The sequence below is a fragment of the Rana temporaria genome, chromosome 12 (assembly GCF_905171775.1).
Source record: "Rana temporaria chromosome 12, aRanTem1.1, whole genome shotgun sequence".
NCBI classification, from domain to species: Eukaryota; Metazoa; Chordata; class Amphibia; order Anura; family Ranidae; genus Rana; species Rana temporaria.
Window position 1 is genome coordinate 17112755 of NC_053500.1, and position 22545 is coordinate 17135299.

Below are 22545 nucleotides of genomic sequence, written 5' to 3' on the forward strand. Positions count from 1 at the left end.
GGCCATGATTGGTTTACACGTGTTTTGCCCATGGCAGCCATTAAGAAGTTCTAATCTGCCTACTGGACAGCATGAGCCTGGAAGGGCGACACTTTCCTTCAGTGTATGTACATGTGACTGTTGAAATAACTGAACCTCGCACTATATTATACACACAGTCTGGACCATTTTTTCTAATTTTTTTTTTTTTTTTTTTTTTTCTCATTTTGATTCGCAGAGACCAAAAGGACAAGACAGTAAAGGTAAGTTTTTCCGTGTGCTTTTCAAGTCTCTTCCTGCCCCTAAAATCCCCCTTCTATTAACTATATGAATGCGTGATGTGCATGCGCTACCTGCAACATTCCATAGACCTTGATTGCCAATGTGTCAGCGACCCCCCCCACCACCAATAGCATCAAATAAAATCTTTGCTTTCCCATAGAACTTGTTTTGGGTTTGTTGTCCCAACCCTCTCACACTAATAGATGCCATGTGTTGTGTTTTGTGCTCTCTTGCCATCATTCATATATTCTATTATTGCAATGTACAAGGGTCAGAGATTGTCAAGGATGGTTGATCTTTCTACTCATTGAGGCTCTAAAGTGCCCGCATGGTAAAGTCGTAATGTGCTAGTATGTATCGTATACTACATTATGTGAAACTTGCCTTTTAAAACAAAGCTGTGTCGGCACCACAATGTTAGTGCTGAAAGGGCTCCCTTCTTGCTTCCGGGTTCGCAGGCTATGGCTCTGTGACTGGCCGGAGCCGCGATGATGTCACTCCCGCGCATGTGTGTGGGAGCCGCTGTTCAAGGCACAGCAGGGTTCTGAAGGAACAGAACAGGTGGCTGATCCTTCAGAGCGCATGCACAAGTGATTTCACTGGCTGCATGTAATGGAAATATCAAACGGTGCACATTTAGGAGATCTTTACACTACCTATAGGTAAGCCTTATTTTATAGGCTTACCTATAGGTTAATGACAGAGGATGTTCACTTCCTCTTTGAGAGAAGTGTGTGTGTGGTGTTTGTTTTTTTTTTTTTTTTTTACTTGGGCAGCTTAGCTCTTAACTCTAAGAACCGAGCAATCGAACACTGCCGATCACTCGGTTCTCACAGCTCCCGAGCAGAGAGTTGGAGACTGTCAGTAACCGCTCTCTGTCCTGCCCCCTCCTCGCTCACTGGAGTGCTGAGCTATGAACGTGGTGGAAGTGGCCGGCTCAGGCTCTCGAAGGGTTGTTGAGAGGCTGAGCTGGATGTCGGTTCAGGAATCTGGCAGATCCAGACTCCATGGTTGTCCCATTTCAAAGATTTCCCTTCACTTCCTGTCTCATATCCAAACAGGAAGTGTGAGGAAATCCCTACTAATTAAAGCAGAGTTCCACCCTAAAATGGAACTTCCGCTGTGTGGATTGCAGAACTAGTGTCTTGTTTGGAAGATTTCCACTTTTTTGGGGATAACCCAAAATAATTTTTTTTTACTTTCAATGATAAAAGTAAAGAGAACAAATGGGGTGAATCTCCCGAACGGGGGCACAGACAGTAATACAAGCTGACAGGGGTTCTAATCCTTCTCCACTTTATCCAAAACTAAAAAAAAAAATGTTGCGCATATATATATATATATATATATATATATATATATATATATATATATATATATATATATATATATATATATATATATATATATAGTATAAAAGTTTATTAGGTTCATGTGTATGCAATGAGGGCAATGCCACAATTCATGTGCGTTTCCGGCACTGCATTGCAATCTGCTGTGGGGGGGCAATACTTTTTTATTATAAAGAAAGAAAGCAAGGTGCTATCACCCTTAAATACAAAAAACAATATTCATGTGAAGTGAAACAGTAAAAATGATGGAAAATCCTATAGACGCGTGTTGTGAATCTTCTATGTGCCCTTAAATGATCTTCCAACTGTGCCACCATAAATCACCAGCCGCTGTGAAAAATGCACACTCGCCATTAATCCAGCGACCTCTGTTACTAAAGGTCAACAGGCGCAATGGGCTAAATCCTCCAGATCGATCACACCATCCATCAATAGGTCTTCAAACTCCCCCCTAATTCTTCAATATTCGCTCCAAAGACACCACAACATCAAACCAGAAAAGTACTTATAGTGTAGTGTTTATTAATGGTGCGAAATGAAGGGATAAAAAAATAATAATAAATATATATATATATATATATATATAATTAATATAATTAATATATCTTTTTTTTTTTTTTTTTAATGGCATGAATTTAAATTAATATGAATTATCGCCACCTTTTTTTGAAGCAGTGTTTTTTATTTTTTTGCATAATTGATCAGTTGAAAAAATGCACAACGTGAATGCATAAAAACATATATATTTTTTTTGGCACAAGGTTGAAAGCCTGTTTTCAGTGGAAATTTGGGTGCATCACTAGTATTGTTCCAGGTGTACACAAAGGCAGAATACAGCACCCACTTGTTATCAGCCTTTCTGTCAACCAGCACCACTGTGCTTTCCAACAGCCGGAAGTGATGTCACACTGCAACAGGAAGTGACGACACCCGTAGAGCCTTGACTAGTTTCGCTGATTGCGTTTTCAGGAAACTAGCTTTTTCACAGCGGCTGGTGATTTTATGGTGGCACAGTTGGACCATTTAAGGACACAGAAGATTAACCTGCATAGTGGTGAATCGCAATGCCAGTCTATGAATTTTTCATAATTTTATATAATTTTTACTGTCTTTCACTTTACATTTAAAATTCTGTATTCATGGGTGATCGGATCGCACCTTGCTTTCTTTATATCGTATATAAAGTGATGATTATTTTCACTTTAAAGGGGGGGGGCAGCTTCAAGGGTCTAAGGCTCCATTCACACCTAGGCGTTTTAACGCCTGACGCTATTGCAGCCTAAAATACGCTGGAGGGGTGATTTAACAATGTTCTCTATGGAGATGGTTCACATATCCACGCCGAAACGCCGTACGCCTGAAGCTCAAAACAAGTCCCTGATCCTTTTTTTCAGGCGGCTTCGGCGTTCGGCATAGCCGTCAATGTGTAAATCGCCCCTCCAGCGAAAACGATGTTAAAAAACGACGCGTTTTATCGCGGTACAAAACGACGTAATTTGTCGCGGCAAATCGCGGTACAAAACGCCGCGCTAAGGTGTGAATGCAGCCTAAAGGTAGGCAGTGGCCTTCTATTTATGTTTGTAAATACAAATTTATTGACGCCCCAAACGTAGCAAATAGAGTGCGTTTGCCTTCATAGATCATATGGTACAAAAGAACCATGCAATCTGTTTTGCGGCACGGCTCCAAAAACGCATGCATTTCTTTGGTGCGATGCTGTGCAATTTGAGATCATTCAAAATGAATGGGCACAAATCACACCGTACTGAATCGCATGGGAATGCAGTGCAGTTCCTGTGCAGTTTACACACGGTTTGTAGTTTGAACCGGGGCTTGGGCTTCTAGGTTTTCTATTTTAAAGAAACAAAATGACCTGCAAGAGGCTGTTCAACTTGCCCAATCGCCCATTCCTCAAATTTAAAAGTGTGTGTTGGATGGTTGCATCTCCTGCCATGTAGGTTGTGGTTCCCACGTCGGTGCAGTGCTGGACACAGGCATTCTCTTCACCGGTTGCCCCCCACAGAAAGTCGCTTTCCTGGGGGCACCCATGTGGGCTCGCCTTCGAGTCCCGCTGCTGCATCTATTGATACAGACAGCGGGACCCGTCCACTTCCGTGTCACTGGATTTGTTTGACGGTGGGAGTCAATGTCTTCTGCGGCTATCAATCTGTCCAATGAGGAGAGAGACGGTGGCTGGAGCTGCTGCGCTCCTGCACATCACTGGACCGGATTGGGCTCAGGTAAGGGGGGAGGGGCTGCAGCATAGGTTTTTTAACTTAATGCGTAGAATGCGTTAAGGTGAAAAAACCTTGAGGCTTTACAACTACTGTAATAGGGTCTCTTTATTGCACTTTTATTTCAGATGCCACAGAAGGCAGACAGTGGACACAAAAAAGATTAAAGGCTAACTCTGAACTTTGCAGTTTCACCCTGTGTTTAGCAGCTGCTGTCACTTTTCGAGATTTGCATGGCTCCGCCCACACACATGCGTCTATTAATTCAGAGATCTGTGTTTGAATGAACTACAAGAGATGCCAATGCACAGTGCCAGCAGACACGTTCCTGGAATAATGGCTGTGTATGGAAGCAGGTGCTGTAGCAACCATCGGCTGGAGCCAAAAGATGATCAATGCAGAAGAATATCTATGAAGTTCTCCTGTTTTGAATGAACTACAAGCCCCATCTGGCACTGCGGCAAATGGATTTGTAGTTCTCATAGTGACGCCAGTTTGGTGATCACGTCACTTGTAGTCCATTGACATTTCCTCCAGTTCTCTAACTGTACAGACGGAGCTTGTGGAAGAGTCTGCAGAAGCCTGGCATTGCACCCATGATCCATTGATTGTAATGCTTTGCAGACTTTTCCTAAAAAGTAATAATGCACATTTTTTTTTTCCTGCAAATAAATGTGCATTTATTTATTTTTTTGTAAAAGGTGGAGTTGGCCTTTAAGGCTTGTAGAAATATTATACCATGCTCTGTGGCATCGGCCTAGTATCACAAGTCAGTAATAGTCGATAAAGCTTGCATCGTTTTGGAGAGGGTGGCAGACCTGTTCAGTGGCGGCTGCTTCTTGTGTCACAGCTGGGCAAGTTTGGCTTCCAGCAGGCCAGGCTGAATTTGCCTGTTTATCATCAGTCAGATGATTTGCATTGTGCTGCAGCATGCTGGATGTGATTGTGTGACTCGCATCTCATTCTGAAACTTTGCATAGGAAATACATGAACTGAAAGCAATTAGACTCTGTCATTGCTAATGTAAAGTGTGTGGATTAATGTCGTTTTCCAATAGGATTGCTGGGATGCAATGAGCAGCCTGTGTCCTGCTACCAGGCAAAGCCACCCAACAGGCTTTATCCAACTGCATGGAGTCAGCACAGTGTATACATGTCTGCACTTTTCACACTGACAAGAGGAGCAGGCAGGAAGACTGCGTGGGGGGGTGTTGAATAATTGACCCCCCCCTTTCCACATAGCCACCTTATTCCTTATGAGAGCTAGAAATGTACACCACACTAGTCAAATATCGCCCAGCACTTAGGAAATAATTTTCCCTTTTTCAAAAAGAAAATGGTAGATCTGAAGATATTGTACATGGGAAGCCAATCACAATTCTATAATAGAATGATATTTCAGTCTTTGGTGGACTATGGCGATTTATACCCCCAGACAGTCTTTTCTATCTATCGGGTACTGTATTGGTGAGATCGCTGGTCTGTACACCTGCTGTGCCCATTATTAGGGTCTTTCATCATCCCTGTGCTATGTTCCCGGGTCTGTACACCTGCTGTTCCCATTGAGGGCTTCCCACCATCCCTGTGCCGAGTTCCCGGGTCTGTATACCTGCTGTGCCCATTGAGGGCTTCCCACCATCCCTGTGCTGAGTTCCCGGGTCTGTATACCTGCTGTGCCCATTGAGGGCTTCCCACCATCCCTGTGCTGAGTTCCTGGGTCTGTACACCTGCTGTGCCCATTGAGGGCTTCCCACCATCCCTGTGCTGAGTTCCTGGGTCTGTACACTTGCTGTGCCCATTGAGGGCTTCCCACCATCCCTGTGCTGAGTTCCCGGGTCCGTACACCTGTGCCCATTGAGGGCTTCCCACCATCCCTGTGCTGAGTTCCCGGGTCCGTACACCTGCTGTGCCCATTATGAGGGGTTCCCACCATCCCTGTGCTGAGTTTCCGGGTCTGTACACCTGCTGTGCCCATTATGAGGGGTTCCCACCATCCCTGTGCTGAGTTCCCCCGTCTGTACACCTGCTGTGCCCATTGAGGGCTTCCCACCATCCCTGTGCTGAGTTCCCGGGTCCGTACACCTGCTGTGCCCATTGAGGGCTTCCCACCATTCCTGTGCCGAGTTCCTTGGTCCGTACACCTGCTGTGCCTATTATGAGGGGTTCCCACCATCCCTGTGCTGAGTTTCCGGGTCCGTACACCTGATGTGCCATTATGACAGGTTCCCACTATTCCTGTGCTGAGTTCCCGGGTCTGTACACCTGCTGTGCCCATTATGACAGGTTCCCACTATTCCTGTGCTGAGTTCCTGGGTCTGTACACCTGCTGTGCCCATTATGACAGGTTCCCACTATTCCTGTGCTGAGTTCCTGGGTCTGTACACCTGCTGTGCCCATTAACGGTTCCCACCATCCCTGCGCTGAGTTCCCGGGTCTGTACACCTGCTGTGCCCATTATGACGGCTTCCCACCATCCCTGTGCTGAGTTCCTGGGTCTGTACACCTGCTGTGCCCATTGAGGGCTTCCCACCATCCCTGTGCCGAGTTCCTGGGTCTGTACACTTGCTGTGCCCATTATGAGGGCTTCCCACCATCCCTGTGCCGAGTTCCTGGGTCCGTACACCTGCTGTGCCCATTATGACGGCTTCCCACCATCCCTGTGCTGAGTTCCTGGGTCTGTACACCTGCTGTGCCCATTATGAGGGGTTCCCACCATCCCTGTGCCGAGTTCCTGGGTCCGTACACCTGCTGTGCTCATTATGAGGGGTTCCCACCATCCCTGTGCTGAGTTCCCGGGTCTGTACACCTCCTGTGCCCATTATGAGGGGTTCCCACCATCCCTGTGCTGAGTTCCTGCGTCTGTACACCTGCTGTGCCTATTATGACGGCTTCCCACCATCCCTGTGCTGAGTTCCTGGGTCCGTACACCTGCTGTGCTCATTATGAGGGGTTCCCACCATCCCTGTGCTGAGTTCCCGGGTCTGTACACCTCCTGTGCCCATTATGAGGGGTTCCCACCATCCCTGTGCTGAGTTCCTGCGTCTGTACACCTGCTGTGCCTATTATGAGGGGTTCCCACCATCCCTGTGCTGAGTTCCTGCGTCTGTACACCTGCTGTGCCTATTATGAGGGGTTTATTTTATACAGAGAAGGGATTTCCCTGTCTGAGTATCCAGGACACACATGAGAAATCTCACCAGGTTCTCTTTATAAACTAAAATATCACTTTTGGGTGGACAACCTCTTCAGCTTGGTTCCATAAAGGGCCGGTAACTACTAGGACAGCGTTGCTTGTATAAAAGGGAACATTTAGTATCGTATTGTTAAAGGGGTTGTAAAGGCAGGTGGTGTTTTTTTTTTATCTTAATGTGTTCTATGCATTAAGATAAAAAGCCTTCTGTGTGTAGAAGCCTCCCCAGCACCCACCTAATATTTACCTGAGCCCCATCTCTGTCCAGTGATGTCCACGAATTCCTCGGCAGTCCGGTATTCTCCCTACTGATTGGCTGAGAGACAGCAGCGGCTGTCATTGACTCCCGCGGCTGTCAATCAGTCAGTTAGCCTAGGGAAGAGAGGGGGCGGGGCCGAACGGCAGCGCCATGTCTGAACACACGGAGCTGCAGCTCGGGTGCCCCTATAACAAGCTCCTTGCTGTGGGGGCACTCGACAGGAGGGAGGAGCCGGGCGCGCTGGCAAAGGGACCCGAGAGGAGGACCAACTACACAGGGGAGGCAAGTATGACATGTTTAAAATAAAACTAACAAGACTTTACAATCACTTTAAGGTTGAGCTCCTATAGCCTCCCTAGAGGCGAAGACTTGGGGAGGTTTATTCCTCTTCCTGTACTCGTATCACAAGGACATGAAGTGATGTAAAATCCTTATTGTCACTGCGACGATGGAATTTGTTCCTTCATTGGGACCACAGAGAGCAGTAAAACCTTTCCCATTCTATCTAGAATAAAAAAATAAAAAGTTTAACGTGTGTGTGTGTGTGTGTGTGTGTGTGTGGTATCTAAAAAATAAAATAAATATCCTGCAGATCTGCCTGAATTCCGGTGAGCTCCTGACTTCCTGTAGTCCGCTGACAACTCTTCTTCTGTTGCATTGAAATACAAAGCAGAATTGTCAGCCCAGTGTGCGTTATCCACTGCTGGACTACAGAACACCTCCCCTGTATTAGTCTCTATCTAATAAAGGGGAGGTTTTCTGAAATGGGAAGTTGGGTTCCTGCTGGGTTCAGTGGGGGGGTTTCTGTGCACAGGGAATATGCATGTGTTGCAGAGATGTACTGAATGTGTTTTTTTGGCCCCCCTTTTGTATTGGTATATTATGTTGAACGGATGTAACTGTAGCCCCCCCTTCCCCCCGCTCCCTCAGCTTTTGCTTAGACTTGTGTCTTAGGCCAATCCTTGCCCAGTTAGTTTATAAACTCAATTTCTCCTCAAAAGTTTTTCCACTAGGGCGCTCAAACAATGATCTTATTTCAGTGCAAAATGGATCCCTACACCAGAAGGACAACGTTCACGACAACGACTTCGAGCAGTACCTGTCCGGCCAGTCCAATCAGGTCAGTCAATATCTCCTGGGTGGGTCGGGGGGTTATCCAATGAAATTGCTGTGTGATATTCTACTTTACTCCTGTCTAAATAGCCACTGGTGGAAACGGATGTTTCTCAAGGCTACTTCTGGGGCAACAAAGCCAAGTATGCTGCCTTGGCTATGTTGGCTTATGATATAGATTCCATTCAAAGAGCACCTGTCATGTTTTATTTCGATCTCATTTTGCAGCTTGAAGTTGGGAAATTCTCTAATACTGCATAGTCGTATTTACTGTAGATGGCTATAGATATGTGGACATTCCTTCACATTTTAGTTCAGGTATTTCTAATGTAAAGAACTTTTGAGATGAGCACTTCCAGCTATGGTAAGTTTGAAGACCTTTCACTTTTCCTGTACAAAGCCAGCTCCATAAAGACATGGTTTGGTGTGGAGGAACTGACCTCAACCCTACTGATCACCTTTGGCATGACAAGGAACACCAATTGCGAGCCCATGTCCTCTCATCCAACATCACTACCTGACAAATGCCCTTTTTGGCTTAATGGGCACAAGTTAACAGACACCCTCCAAAATGTTGTGGAAAGCCATCAGAGGAGCACAGGCTGCTTGGCACCCTCCTTCACCCTTTTGCAGCTATAACACAATATGGTTTCGGGAATGTGATGCCCAACAAACTTAAAGCTCTTTCACACGGAGCGCCCGTTCAGGTCCGCCTGCCAGTTTTTTTTTTTTTTTTGCGTACCTGAACGGGCGCTCCGTGCTCCTCTATGGAGCCGCGGATGTCAGCGGTGACATGCCCGCTGACATCCGATCCGCCAAAGTGTGACGGAGGAACGGATCGGATCGGATTGGGTGAACACGGACAGAGACGGTCCATGTTCATCCGATCCCCCCCATAGGGGAGAGCAGAGAAAAGACAGGGCGGTCCCTGCACAGTTTGTGGAGACCGCCCTGTCATCCGCCGGCTCAGCGGGGATCAACAAAGCGATCCCCGCTGAGCAAGCGGAGGGTCTCAGGGCGGATCATTACTGATCCGCCCCGTGTGAAAGGGGCCTTAAGTAGGTGTGAAGGTCAGGTGCCCTTAGATCAGTGGTCATCAACTCCTGTCCTCAGGGCCCACCAACAGGTTTGCAAGATAACTGAAATACATCACAGGTGATATAATTTGCAAGTGATTGCAGTATTTTAGTCTGCGTCTCCCCAAGGTAATACATAAAACTGGGCCTGTTGGTGGGCTCTGAGGACAGGGTTGCACACAGAAGCAAACGCATACGTACGTCGTGCCCGCATATGTAAACAGCGTTCACACCACATGTGAGGTATGGCCACGAACATTGGAGCAGGAGTAATATCTACTAGCCCTAGACCTCCTCTGTTTCTCTAAACCGGTAACCTGTAAAACATTTTGAAAACATTGCCTGTGGAGATTTTTGAGTAACGAAGTTTGGCGCAATTCCACAAGTTTTTTTTAATCTTCCGCAGTATACAAAAAATTGGTGCGTTTACCTTTGCTCTCCCTCCCCCTGCCAATCTTACCGCCGGCGATGCTGAGCTGTCAGTGCCCATGGAGCCGTTCCAACAGTCCAGCTGGACTGCCTGCATGGGCACTGACAAGCTTATGGTTGTCAAATACAGCGGGCACTGGCTGGCGTGGGGGGGCTGGGGGGTGTATGATCACCTTTGCATTATTCTCTGTAAGGCTGCTTTCACACTGGTGGACTCCACCAGCGGATCCACCTGCTCAGCGGGGAATCTCTCCTCTGAGCTGGTGGATGACAGGTCCGTGTCTGCTCTGCTTATGGAGGGCAGACACAACCTTCTGTCCTGTATGGGCGTTCAGATATAACCAGACCGCCTGTCCGTTTTTTACATCCGACTGTTATCCAATCTGCCAGACAGATGAGGAACGGGTCCCCCCATCCGATCTGCTAAAAACAAATGGATGTCGGCGGGTGTCAACGAACACGTGTCCATCTGCTGCTCCAATGGTCCAATCGGGTCCGCCTAAAAAAAACTGACAGCTCATGTGAAAGGGATATAAAGGTGAACAGACACATGTTCTGTGAATGAGCTGTCAAGATTTAGAGTGTAAACATGTTAAAAACATGCAAATATTGCCAAGAGGGCCAACCACATGTTATTGCTCATGGTTTTGGAATGGGTTGTCTAACAAGCAGATGTAGATGTGGTGATCAAAGGTCCACAAACCAGGAGCTTTATTCGTGTATTAGGATCCCAGTTATGGTCTGTCTTCAAATCTCCCACCTCCCCCCTTGGAAAACCACCCCCCTAGGTATGTTGGGCAACATTTTCTTTGCGGTCTGTTCTCCATGGGAAGGTCCTCTTTCCATGTGGTCTCCTGGACAGGAAGTCAGGAGAAATCTCCCCAGTGGTGGCACACAGAGCAGCAACAAAAAAAGTAATTGCCCAGAATGGACGCCATGAGTCAGAGCTGCTTTCTGTGGAAAGAGGAAGTCTTGGTAACATTATTTGTAAATGGTTAGAGAATTTCCTAGCTTGCATCCCTCATGAATGTGACCTTTTAGTCATGAAACCTTTAATATGGCGAAATGAACAGTGAGGTGGTACAGCTGTGCATAGAAACCAATCGGCTTCCAGATTTGTTTTAATAGGACAAGCTGAAGTTAGAAGCTGATTGGCTACCATGCACGGCTGCACCAGATTCTGAGTGGTCCAGATTTAGTACGTGAACCCCAATGTTTTCTATTGGGAACATTTAGTATTTTTTCTCCATTTGTATTATATTGTTTCTCAGGTCTTTGTCATACTAACAATCCTGTTGTCTCGGCTGCAGAATCCCTAAGAGCAGGGGTCTTCAAACTTTCAAAACAATGGACCAGTTTGCTGCTTTCAAACCATAGGGGGGGGGGGGTGTTAGAGAATGCCCTGGCGTCGGTGGGGGGTGTTAGAGAATGCCCTGGCATCGGTGGGTGGTAAGAGAATGCTCTGGCGTCGGTGGGGGGGTTAGAGAATGCCCTGGCGTCGGTGGGGGGGGTAGAGAATGCCCTGGCGTCGGTGGGGGGGGTAGAGAATGCCCTGGCGTCGGTTGGGGGGTTAGAGAATGCCCTGGCGTCGGTGGGGGGGGGGGGGGGGTTTAGAGAATGTCCTGGCTTCGGGGGGGGGTTAGAGAATGCCCTGGCGTCGGTGGGGGGGGGTTAGAGAATGCCCTGGCTTCGGGGGGGGGGGGGGGTTAGAGAATGCCCTGGCTTCGGTGGGGGGGGGGTTAGAGAATGCCCTGGCTTCGGTGGGGGGGGGTTAGAGAATGCCCTGGCGTCGGTGGGGGGGGTTAGAGAATGCCCTGGCGTCGGTGGAGGGGGTTAGAGAATGCCCTGGCGTTGGTGGGGAGTTAAGAGAATGCCATAGGGTCGCTGATCAGTTGGAGTAAAAAATTTTAATAACAATTACACAATTAGTCTCAGTGGGGAGACCTCAAAAGTGCATCAAGGGCCCAGTAAAGGCAAGCAGAGAGCCACTGTCACACAGATTTGGTCATTTATGGATCTATACTGAAAATTGCAAGATCTTTTATAGGAGCCTGACTAGAAAGATACATTTTATACAGAAAGCACAATGGCTTTTTCTGCCTCCTTAAAGCGGTTGTTTATCCAAATTTGACACTTTTACCTACCAGTAAGGCTTACTTGAAGGTAAAATTAATATCTCCTAAACCTGTACAGTTTAGGAGATATTCCCTTTTCATGCTGATGTCGGCAGCGCATGCGCTCCGAATGCCTGTATGAGGGTCCGACAGACTCTTCCAGACCTTGCCGGGAGTGACGTCATTGCGGCTCTGGCCACTCACAGCGCCGGACCTGGAAAACACGCCAAGAGCAAGATGTCAACTCCCCTCGATGTGGACCACACTCCGATTACGGGGGGGGGGGGGCTTTGTTCTTGGGTATATCATAATGAGCTAGTATGCTGCATACTAGCTCATTATGCCTTTTGGCTTGCAAGGGTGTTTTTTTTTGTTATGTGTATGGGTGTACAACCGCTTACAGCGATTTAAACCTTTTTAAATTTTATCCTTTTCAATGAAAGTAAATCACTAAACGGGACCACATACACCTGTAAAGAACTGACAGAGGCTCTGACCCTTCTGTTGTATAAAAGAGAAATGTTTTGTCTCGTTTACCTCCTATTCTGTGTCGATTATTAAAAAGTGTTAAAACTATAAATATGGTCTAAATTGAGTTGTGACTAAATTCCATATTTTTTTTTTTTTAACAGAGTAACAGCTACCCTTCAATGACGGACCCATACCTCTCCAGCTACTACCCTCCATCGATTGGTTTCCCGTACTCCCTCAGTGAGGCACCGTGGTCAACAGGTGGGGATCCTCCTATCCCGTACCTCACCCCGTATGGACAGCTGAGCAATGGAGACCACCATTTCATGCACGATGCCGTGTTTGGCCAGCCTGGTGGACTTGGAAACAACATCTACCAACATCGTTTCAACTTCTTCCCCGAGAACCATGCCTTCTCCGCCTGGGGCACCAGCGGCTCTCAGGGCCAGCAGACTCAGAACTCTGCCTATGGAGGTAGCTATAGCTACCCGCCAAGCTCTCTGGGGGGCACCATTGTGGATGGACAGACCGGGTTTCACAATGAGACTCTGAACAAGGCACCTGGCATGAACAGCATTGAGCAGGGCATGGTGGGGCTAAAGATAGGTAGCAATGTCACCGCCTCTGCAGTCAAGACAGTGGGCTCTGTAGTCAATAGTGTGGGAATGCCTAGTGCCCTGTCTGGCAATGGGGGCCCAAGCATAAGCATGCCACCCCCGAAACCCACCTCTTGGGCCGCCATAGCCAGCAAACCTGCCAAACCCCAGCCTAAGACAAAAACCAAGCCTGTGACCATCATTGGCGGAGCCCTGCCTCCGCCACCCATCAAACACAACATGGACATCGGCACATGGGATAACAAGGGCCCTGTCACAAAGCCCCCGATGGCTCAGCAAATCCCATCTCCTCAGTCCATCCTTCAACCACAACCCCAACAGCAGCTGCTGCAGCCCATCCCGGCCCAACCACCGCCTTTATCCCAAGCCCCCTTCCAAAACCCTCCACCACCACCGCAGCAGCAGCAACAGGCTCCACAAAACCGCTGGGTAGCCCCTCGGAACAGGAACGCTGCCTACGGGCAAGGTGGGGGACCTGATGGCAATCCCTTGGGTGGGGCCCAGCCTCATGCTGCTCCCGGTAGTGACTCCCATCCAGTGTTGGAGAAGCTCAAAGCCTCCCACAGCTACAACCCCAAGGACTTTGACTGGAACCTGAAAAATGGACGAGTGTTTATCATTAAGAGCTACTCCGAGGACGATATCCACCGCTCCATCAAGTACTCTATCTGGTGTAGCACAGAGCATGGGAATAAGCGTCTAGACAGCGCCTTCCGCTCCATGAACGCCAAAGGGCCGGTCTACTTGCTCTTCAGCGTCAACGGCAGTGGACATTTCTGTGGCGTGGCCGAGATGCGGTCACCCGTCGACTACGGCACCAGCGCCGGTGTCTGGTCGCAGGACAAGTGGAAGGGCAAGTTTGACGTCAAGTGGCTCTTTGTCAAGGACGTCCCGAACAACCAGCTGAGGCACATCCGCCTGGAGAACAACGACAACAAACCGGTCACAAACTCGCGAGACACGCAGGAGGTGCCCTTAGAAAAAGCGAAATTAGTGCTTAAAATCATTGCCACTTACAAGCACACGACCTCCATCTTTGATGACTTTTCTCATTATGAGAAGCGCCAGGAGGAGGAAGAGGTCGTGCGCAAGGTAAAGAATTAGTCTTGTTAAAATCCTGGTACACCCCCCGTTTTTTTTTGAATTTCCTAAATTTTGTCAAAGCTGCAACAGGGGTTAATATTATATGTATTTGATACCTAATCCCTTATCTGTTTAGAATGTAATCGATTATAAACATTAAAGAACTACAGTACATGGGTATATGTGCAGAAATATTAATTTTATGATGCCGGCTTGTATCTAATCCTTTTCTTTTATGTGTCAAAGCAAGTTGTTGACCAGGGCCAAAAAAAAAAAAATCGGCTACTGGTTAATATTATTTAGCAGACACTGAAACTGTGCCAAGTCAGCAAATCTTTCACGTTTTCCTTAATGTCAGCCAGAATGCAGTCAGCTTATCACACGTTCACTGGGAGTGTATTTCCTGAAGTCTATGGAGTTTCCTTTTCTGTGCTTGATGTGTCCAGGAGATTTCCAGTACAGGTTTGACTCTTAGTACTTTTAGACAGCAAGTTTTCTGAATGTGAGAGATGGAAGAGTGTTTGGGATCACCTCTTCTTCATAATTACTGGTTAACCACTTAAGCCCCGGACCATATTGCTGGTCAAAGACCAGAGCACTTTTTGCGATTCGGCACTGCGTCGCTTTAAAGTGGAGCCACGTATGATTCTTGCTGGACCTAGTTGATTGACGTTCCTCCGACCGGCGCATACTGCGCGTCACGACTTTCCGACAGAAGCCGAACGTCATTGTGCAGGCGCCGTATAGAGTCGGCTCTATACGGCGCCTGCGCAGCGATGTTCGGCTTCTTCCAGAAAGTCGTGACGTCAAGTATGCGTCGGTCGGAGGAACGTCGATCAACTAGGACCGCCCAGCCCCACAAGAATCGTACCCGGAAGCCGAGGGATGAAACGGCGATATCGAGGTATGTACGAAAAAAAAACGGCATACCCGCAGTGTAATCAGCCATCTCAATGTATTGTTAGACATTTTTTTTTAGGCGGAACCTCCACTTTAACTGACAATTGATTGGTCGTGCGACGTGGCTCCCAAACAAAATTGGCGTCCTTTTTTTCCCACAAATAGAGCTTTCTTTTGGTGGTATTTGATCACCTCTGCGGTTTTTAGTTTTTGCGCTATAAACAAAAATAGAGCGACAATTTAGGAAAATATTAATATTTTTTACTATAATAAATATCCCCCAAAAATATATCTAAAATTATTTTTTTCCTCAGTTTAGGCCGATACGTATTCTTCTACATATTTTTCGTAAACCAACATCGCAATAAGCGTTTGGTTTGCGCAAAAGTTATAGCGTTTACAAAATAGGGGGTCGTTTTATGGCATTTTTATTTTATTTTTTTTACTAGTAATGGCGGCGATTAACGATTTTTTTTTTTTCGGTACTGCAACATTATGGCGGACACTTTTGACACATTTTTGGGACCATTGGCATTTTTATAGCGATCAGTGCTATAAAAATGCATTGGATTACTATAAAAATGTCACTGGCAGGGAAGGGGTTAACACTAGGGGACGGGGTTAAGTATGTTCCCTGGGTGTGTTCTAACTGTAAGGGGGGGGTGGCCTCACTAGGGGAAATGACTGATCGCTGTTCATACATTGTATGAACAGACAATCAGGCATTTCTCCCCTGACAGGACCGGGAGCTGTGTGTTTACACACACAGCTCCCGGTCCTCGCTCTGTAACGAGCGATCGCGGGTGCCCGGCAGTGATCGCGACCCCTGGGCACGGGAGTCAGGGACGAGCGGGGGGCGCGCTCCCCTATTAGCTGCTGGGCGAGGTGACGTATAGCTACGTGCTCTTGCCCAGCAGAGCCGACCTGCCGCCGTAAAACTGCGGCGGCTGGTCGGCAAGCAGTTAAAAGGGTTGTAAACGTACAATTTTTTTTTTTTTTTCCTAAATAGCTTCCTTTACCTTAGTACAGTCCTCCTTCACTTACCTCATCCTTCCATTTTGCTTTTAAATGTGCTTATTTCTTCTGAGAAATCCTCACTTCCTGTTCTTCTCTCTGTAACTCCACACAGTAATGTGAGGCTTTCCCTGGTGTGGAGTGTCATGCTCGCCCACTCCCTTGGACTACAGGAGAGTCAGGACACTCTCTAGGTTGCAGATAAAGGAGCTGTGTGTTAGTCGGCGTCCTGACTCTCCCGTAGTCCAAGGGAGTGGGCGAGCACGACACTCCACACCAGGGAGAAAGCCTTGCATTACTGTGTGGAGTAACAGGAAGTGAGGATTTCTCAGAAGAAATAAGGACATTTAAAAGCAAAATGGAAGGATGAGGTAAGTGAAAGAGGACTCCACTAGGGTAAAGGAAGCTATTTAGGAAAAAAAAAATTGTACCTTTACAACCCCTTTAAGCAAATGGGGGTTCTTGGATCACCTGATTTTTAACACGGCAGTGAGATTTGTGCAATACACCAATGCCTGGGCTGGAAGCTGAAGCCCCAATCAGGGAGATGGAGCTTTTGTATGCCTTTCATGGCTTAGTTTACAAGTTTTAGCTGGTGTGCACCTTCAGTACCTTCCACAATCAGTGGCTTATCACCCGCCTACATCAGCTTATCTACACCTGCTTCCTGCTTGGTAATGTAGTACATTCAGATGGCCTTAGACTAGGTTCACAGCTGTGCGTGTTGGAAACAAACGCTAAATTGTACACTTTCCCCACGTGCACAGGATGGCGCTGCCCTTAATGGTCAGTGGTGCCCCAAGCATCTGCCATTGCCAGTGCTAAACCACATGGTGCAGCACGGTTTTGGAGAAGTCGGGGACCGCTCTATTACACATGCAATGTGTGGAAAGGGATCTACGCACAGTGGACCAAGCCTTAGGGCACGTTTACACTTGCTTCAAAGCATGGCATCGGACACGCGGTTATTTTTTTTAAAGCTTTCTGCACGCCAGTCAACGCTCCAGACGCTAAATAAAATGGTTCGCTTACAGTCCTGTTTACTTTTCCTTTAAAAATGGTACCCCACTGTTCTGTTACTGCAGGCCTGTGGAGTGGAAGCTATACACTGTAGTTTAGGGCAGTGTTTTTCAACTCCAGTCCTCAAGGCACACCAACAGGTCATGTTTTCAGGATTTCCTTTAGATGAAACGACTGTGGTGATTTCTAAGGCAGTGAAACTGATCAAATCACCTGTTCAAAATAATGGAAAGCCTGAAAACATGACCTGTTGGTGTGCCTTGAGGACTGGAGTTGAAAAACACTGGTTTAGGGGTCTCAAACCGGTGGCCCTCCAGCTGTTGCGAAACAAGTCCCATCATGCCTGTGGGAATCATGCTTGTAACTGTCAGCCTTGCAATGCCTCATGGGACTTGTAGTTTTGCAACAGCTGGAGGGCCACCAATTTTGAGACCCCTGCTTTAGTTGAACTATCCGATCTTGGCAGCTGTTCTCACCTTTATACTCTAACCGCAGAGCGCACGCAAATATGCGGCCTTTCAGCGGGTGGGTCTGGCTGCCGAGAGGTCGCATATTTGCATACCTAAATGGAAATAAACCTGTGGCCCGTGCGCTCCCGGCGCAGTTACCTGCGCTGACTAGCTCCTGATCACTACTTTGATCGAGAGCTTTCTGATCGTGTGAAAGCCAGCCACGGAAGTTGCATTATCCTAAACCCAGCCCTGCCTGCTGGCATCAGAAACCCCTTTATGGGCCGGGAGGTACAGGTGTTAAGGTGAAGTCCTGTTAGTTTTTTATATAAACATGTCATACTTGCCTGCTCTGGAGTTTTGCTGGAGCTCCTGGCTCCTCCCTGCCGACTCCCCCATGGCAAGCCACCTGTAATGGGGGCACTTGAGCTCCCTCATCACTGGCAGTGATTGGCGAGAGAGACACTTGTAAAGCGCAACACAACGCGCTGTATCCATTTCATGGGTAAGGAACCCCTTGACCTCAGAAGAGATGGGTTTTAATCTTTCTCCTGAAGGCCAAGTGGTCCGACTCCAAAGGCTCCCGCTGCTGTTTCTGAGCCAATGAGGAGGGGGAGAGCCTCTGCTCTCATGCACATCGCTTGAGCAAGATCGGACTCTGGTATGTATTTAGTGAGGAGCTGTGCGCATTTTTTTATTTATTTTTTTCCCTTGCTGCATAGAATACAGTAGGGTAGAAAAACCTTATACCCTTACAACCACTCCAGGTATCTTAAAGGGTCACCAAAGGAATTTTTTTTTTTTTAAGCTAAATGGCTTCCTTTACCTTACTGCAGTCCTGGTTTCATGTCCTCATTGTTCGTTTTTTGCTTTGATGTTGCTGTAATCCTTCTCTGTTCTGGATACTTCCTGGTTGTCTGTTTCCTGATGACCACAGTACCGGGAGATTCTAGTTTCATTTTCCAAACCATCACTGCTCTATGGCTCTGTACAGCAGAGAGGCAGGACAACATGCAAAAACGAAACTAGATGTACATTATATGATTGATTTTTATCTATTTTTAATCAATTTTAAAAGGAATCGTTTAACTATTATGTCTCTATACCCTGTAAACGGTAATTTCAGCAAAAAAAAAAAAAAAAATTCCTTTACAACTCCTTTTAAGGCATTCACATGACATCCTGGTGTCCTTTTCTCTTCTCTCGGGTCATCTATGGGCAGTCTTCAAATCTGCTGAGAATGGTTCCTAAATTATGATGGCAGAGTGGTCTGCAACACTACTGTGACCCTAGGCTGACTTAAAGGTGTGCCCACCAAGGAGGCATGCCTGTGCTCAGAGGAAATGGGTTGAATGACGCTGGGCGTCATTTACTAAGAAGAGCCCTTGCAATAAGATGTCGCAATGTAGTGTCTGCAGGGATCAGCACTGTAGAGAAGTATTGCAGCAAAAGCTGGATTTTTACAAATGCTGGGGGTGGGTGGTGTTAATTTTTCTATCCTTTAATCTCCTAGCATTGGACTTTAGTTTTGTGAGCGATGGTAGCTACATCGAATGTACTAACAAAACGTTTGCCTAAAAACTGCTTTCTGGCAGGGGGGGGGGGGGAATCTGGCTGTGAGGGGGATTGCTAGGGTTGCCCTTCCTCTCACCACTCTGTGTCCCTCCCTGAAGCTCAATGTTCGAAAAAGATACCCAACCCTGGTAGAAAAGCTCGGAAAGGGTTTTCAGCGCCTTGAAAAAGTATTTGAAATTTCCCACATTTTGTCATGTTGCATCCAAATCCATAAATGTACTTTATTGGGATTTTATGTGATGGACCAACACAAAGTGGCACATACCGTATTTATCTGCCTATAGCGCGCACCGGCTTATAGCGCACACCCCTAATGGGAAATTCCTGGGGGAACAAAAATTGAATTACTTAGTTTTGGTGTCTTGTCCCGCGTCCATCGGCGGCCTTCTCCGGTCTGGCGTCCGTCTGCGGCCCTGGTGGTGTCCTCCCCACTTCTCCCGCGCTGTTGTTGAGCTGATCCCCTGCTTCCCGCGCTGTGTTTGAACGCTGCCGTATACCGAGCGCAGTACACTCAGCACGCTCGGCTCCTCGCATAAAGGCTAGGAGGCGGCACAGGGCGCGAGCGGAGCCGAGCCTGGCTGAGTGTACTGCGCTCTGTATATGTCGGCGGCCGGATTAAACACAGCGCGGGAAGCAGCGTATATCGCACACCCACGATTTTCCCCTGATTTTAAGGGGAAAAAAGTGTGCGGTATACGCCGATAAATACGAGGTAGATAATAATTTTTTTTATTCTTCTTTTTTTTTTTTTTTAAACTTGAGAAAATGTGGAACTTTTTCAAAGCATGGTACAAGTTGCTGTGTTCCCTTGCGAGATCTTCCAAATAAAGTCATGGTCCCATTGTAAGAGTAATGCGGGAAGTTCTGGATCCAAGTCCGCAGGGACATCCAAATGGTATCCAAGTCCGCAGGGACATCCAAATGGTATCCAAGTCCGCAGGGACATCCAAATGGTATCCAAGTCCGCAGGGACATCCAAATGGTAGATTGCATGTCAAAAAGTGTACTTTCTAATGTTTTTAGCTCCCTCAGATAACGGTCATGAGAGAGGAGAGATAAGCTGGTGATTTTTATGGAAATGATTGTATGGAAACGATGAGGTCACAATAAATGACCGGTAGGCAGAAGAAGCGGGGGCTTTGCTTGATATTTACTAGCTTTCCATGTAAACGGCTCCCCTTATCTCTGCTCTGTTTGAGATTAATTTTGAGTTGAAGATTTCAGCACAGATATCGCCTTCCATTTCCTTCTGTTTGCTCACTTAGATTTGGCCAGATTTCTCTTAACATGGAAGTCAGAATAATTCTAGATGTTGGTAGATGATTTTTCCCAGGAATCTTCCATTTCACCCTTTATAAGCTGTTCAATGTCTTGGCTTTTAGAGACAATTGTCTTGTATTTTCAGGTTCTTTGTTACCTTTTTTCTTGTTAACTACTTAACCCCCGGACCATATTGCTGATCAAAGACCAGAGCACTTTTTGCGATTCGGCACTGCGTCGCTTTAACTGACAATTGCGTGATCGTGCGACGTGGCTCCCAAACACAATTGGTGTTCTTTTTTCCCCACAAATGGAGCTTTTTTTTGGTGGTATTTGATCACCTCTGTGGTTTTTAGTTTTTGCGCTATAAACAAAAATAGAGCGTCAATTTTGAAAACAAATATTTTTTGCTATGATAAATATCCCCCAAAAATATATAAAAAACATATTTTTTCCCTCAGATTAGGCCGCTGGGTATTCCTCTACCTATTGTTCGTAAAAAAAAAAAAATCGCAATAAGCGTTTATTGGTTTGCGCAAAAGTTTTATAGCGTTTACATAGGGGTCATTTTCATGGCATTTTTAGTAATATATACATATTTTTTTTATTTTTACTAGTAATGGCGGCGATCAGCGGTTTTTCCCCCCCCTCCCTTCTTCGGTACTGCGCCATTATGGCGGACACTTGACACATTTTTGGGACCATTGGCATTTTTATAGCGATCAGTGCAATAAAAATGCATTGGATTACTATAAAAATGCCACTGGCAGTGAAGGGGTTAAGTATGTGCTCTAACTGTAGGGGGGATGGATTTACTAGGGGAAATGACTGATCTTCTGTTCATACATTGTATGAACAGAAGATCAGCATTTCTCTCCCGGTCCTTGCTCTGCATCGAGCAATTGCCTGTGCCTGGTGGCGATCGGGCGCACACGCCCCTAGTGGCCTGCTCAAGAGCCGACGTATAGCTACGGCGGCGGTGGCCGCGTCTGGTCTGCAACCAGTTAAAGAAAAATAGAAGCAACTTGAGTTGGGTAGCTTCTTGGCCAGAAGCCGCCACATAATTTCAGCTTTCTAATCCCCATGCCTGCCATTTTCCCAGAGGTCTTCTTTAGTTGTGCAACATCACAGCACCATGTTACAGGTCCTCCTTTATTTCTTCAGAAGTGGATCTTGAAAGCTGCAGAGAACAGCACCACTGGGTGGCTTGACTGTGCCCCTTATGAAAGGGAAAGGAAACCCCTGATGCCCCCCAGAAAAAAAGGGTGAATGTTGCCCTGTGCGCACAAAGTGGGGTAAATGACACATTTGCTGACCGGGCGCTTTATTAGGTACACCTGTTCAATTGCTTGGTGTCATAAATTGCTAATCGGCCAATCGTGGCAGCCACTCGATGCATTTAGACGTGGTGAAGACGACATGCTGAAGTTCAAACAGAGCATCAGAATGGGGAAGTAAGGGGTTTTGGGTGACTTTGAACGTGGCATGGTGGTTGCTGCCAGACGGGCTGGTCTTGAGTATTTCAAAAACTGCTGATCTACTGGGATTTTCACACACAACCATCTCTTGAGTTTACAGAGAATGGTCTAAAAAAAAAAGAAAATATCCAGTGAGCGGTATTGTGTGGAGGACAATGCGTGGTCAGACTGGTTTGAGATGATAGGCAACAGTAACTCCAATAACTTAAAGCCAAGGTATGCAGAATACCATCTCTGAAAGCACAACACATCAAACCTTGAAGCAGATGAGCTTACAGCAGCAGACCACCCCGGGTGCCACGCCTGTTGGCTAAGAACAGGAAACTGAGGCTACAATTCGCACATGCTCACCGAAATTGGACAATTGAAGGGAAGTCTCAATTTCATCTGCGCCGTTCAGATTGTGGGGTCAGAATTTGGTGTAAACACGAAAGCGTGGATCTATTCTGCCCTGTATCCACGGTCCAGGCTGGTGGTGTAATGGTGTGGGGGATATTTTCTTGGCACACTTTGGGTCCTTTAGTACCAATTAAAGGTAAATGTTTTTTCACTTTAATGCATCCTATGCATTAAGGTGAAAAAACATCCGATGGTACCGAACATCCACCCCACCCCCGAGCTCCCGTTTTACTTACCTGACCCTTCGAAAGT

General features: G+C 46.9%; 1 protein-coding gene across 3 annotated transcripts in view; it reads left to right on the plus strand.

The window, feature by feature from the left end:
* The first annotated feature begins 211 nt into the window (after positions 1–211).
* YTHDF1 (YTH N6-methyladenosine RNA binding protein 1) overlaps positions 212–22545 on the plus strand; it is a 33808-nt gene continuing 11474 nt past the window's right edge. Inside the window, exons 1-3 of one of the 3 annotated variants that reach the window (XM_040331499.1) lie at positions 212–242; positions 8297–8415; positions 12660–14207. In XM_040331499.1, coding sequence (XP_040187433.1) covers positions 12678–14207 — 1530 coding nt within the window. In that variant the 5' untranslated portion in view covers positions 212–242; positions 8297–8415; positions 12660–12677. Of the gene's footprint in view, positions 243–8296; positions 8416–12659; positions 14208–22545 lie in introns of those variants that run through there. The other 2 variants (XM_040331500.1, XM_040331498.1) reach the window with 2 other exon arrangements.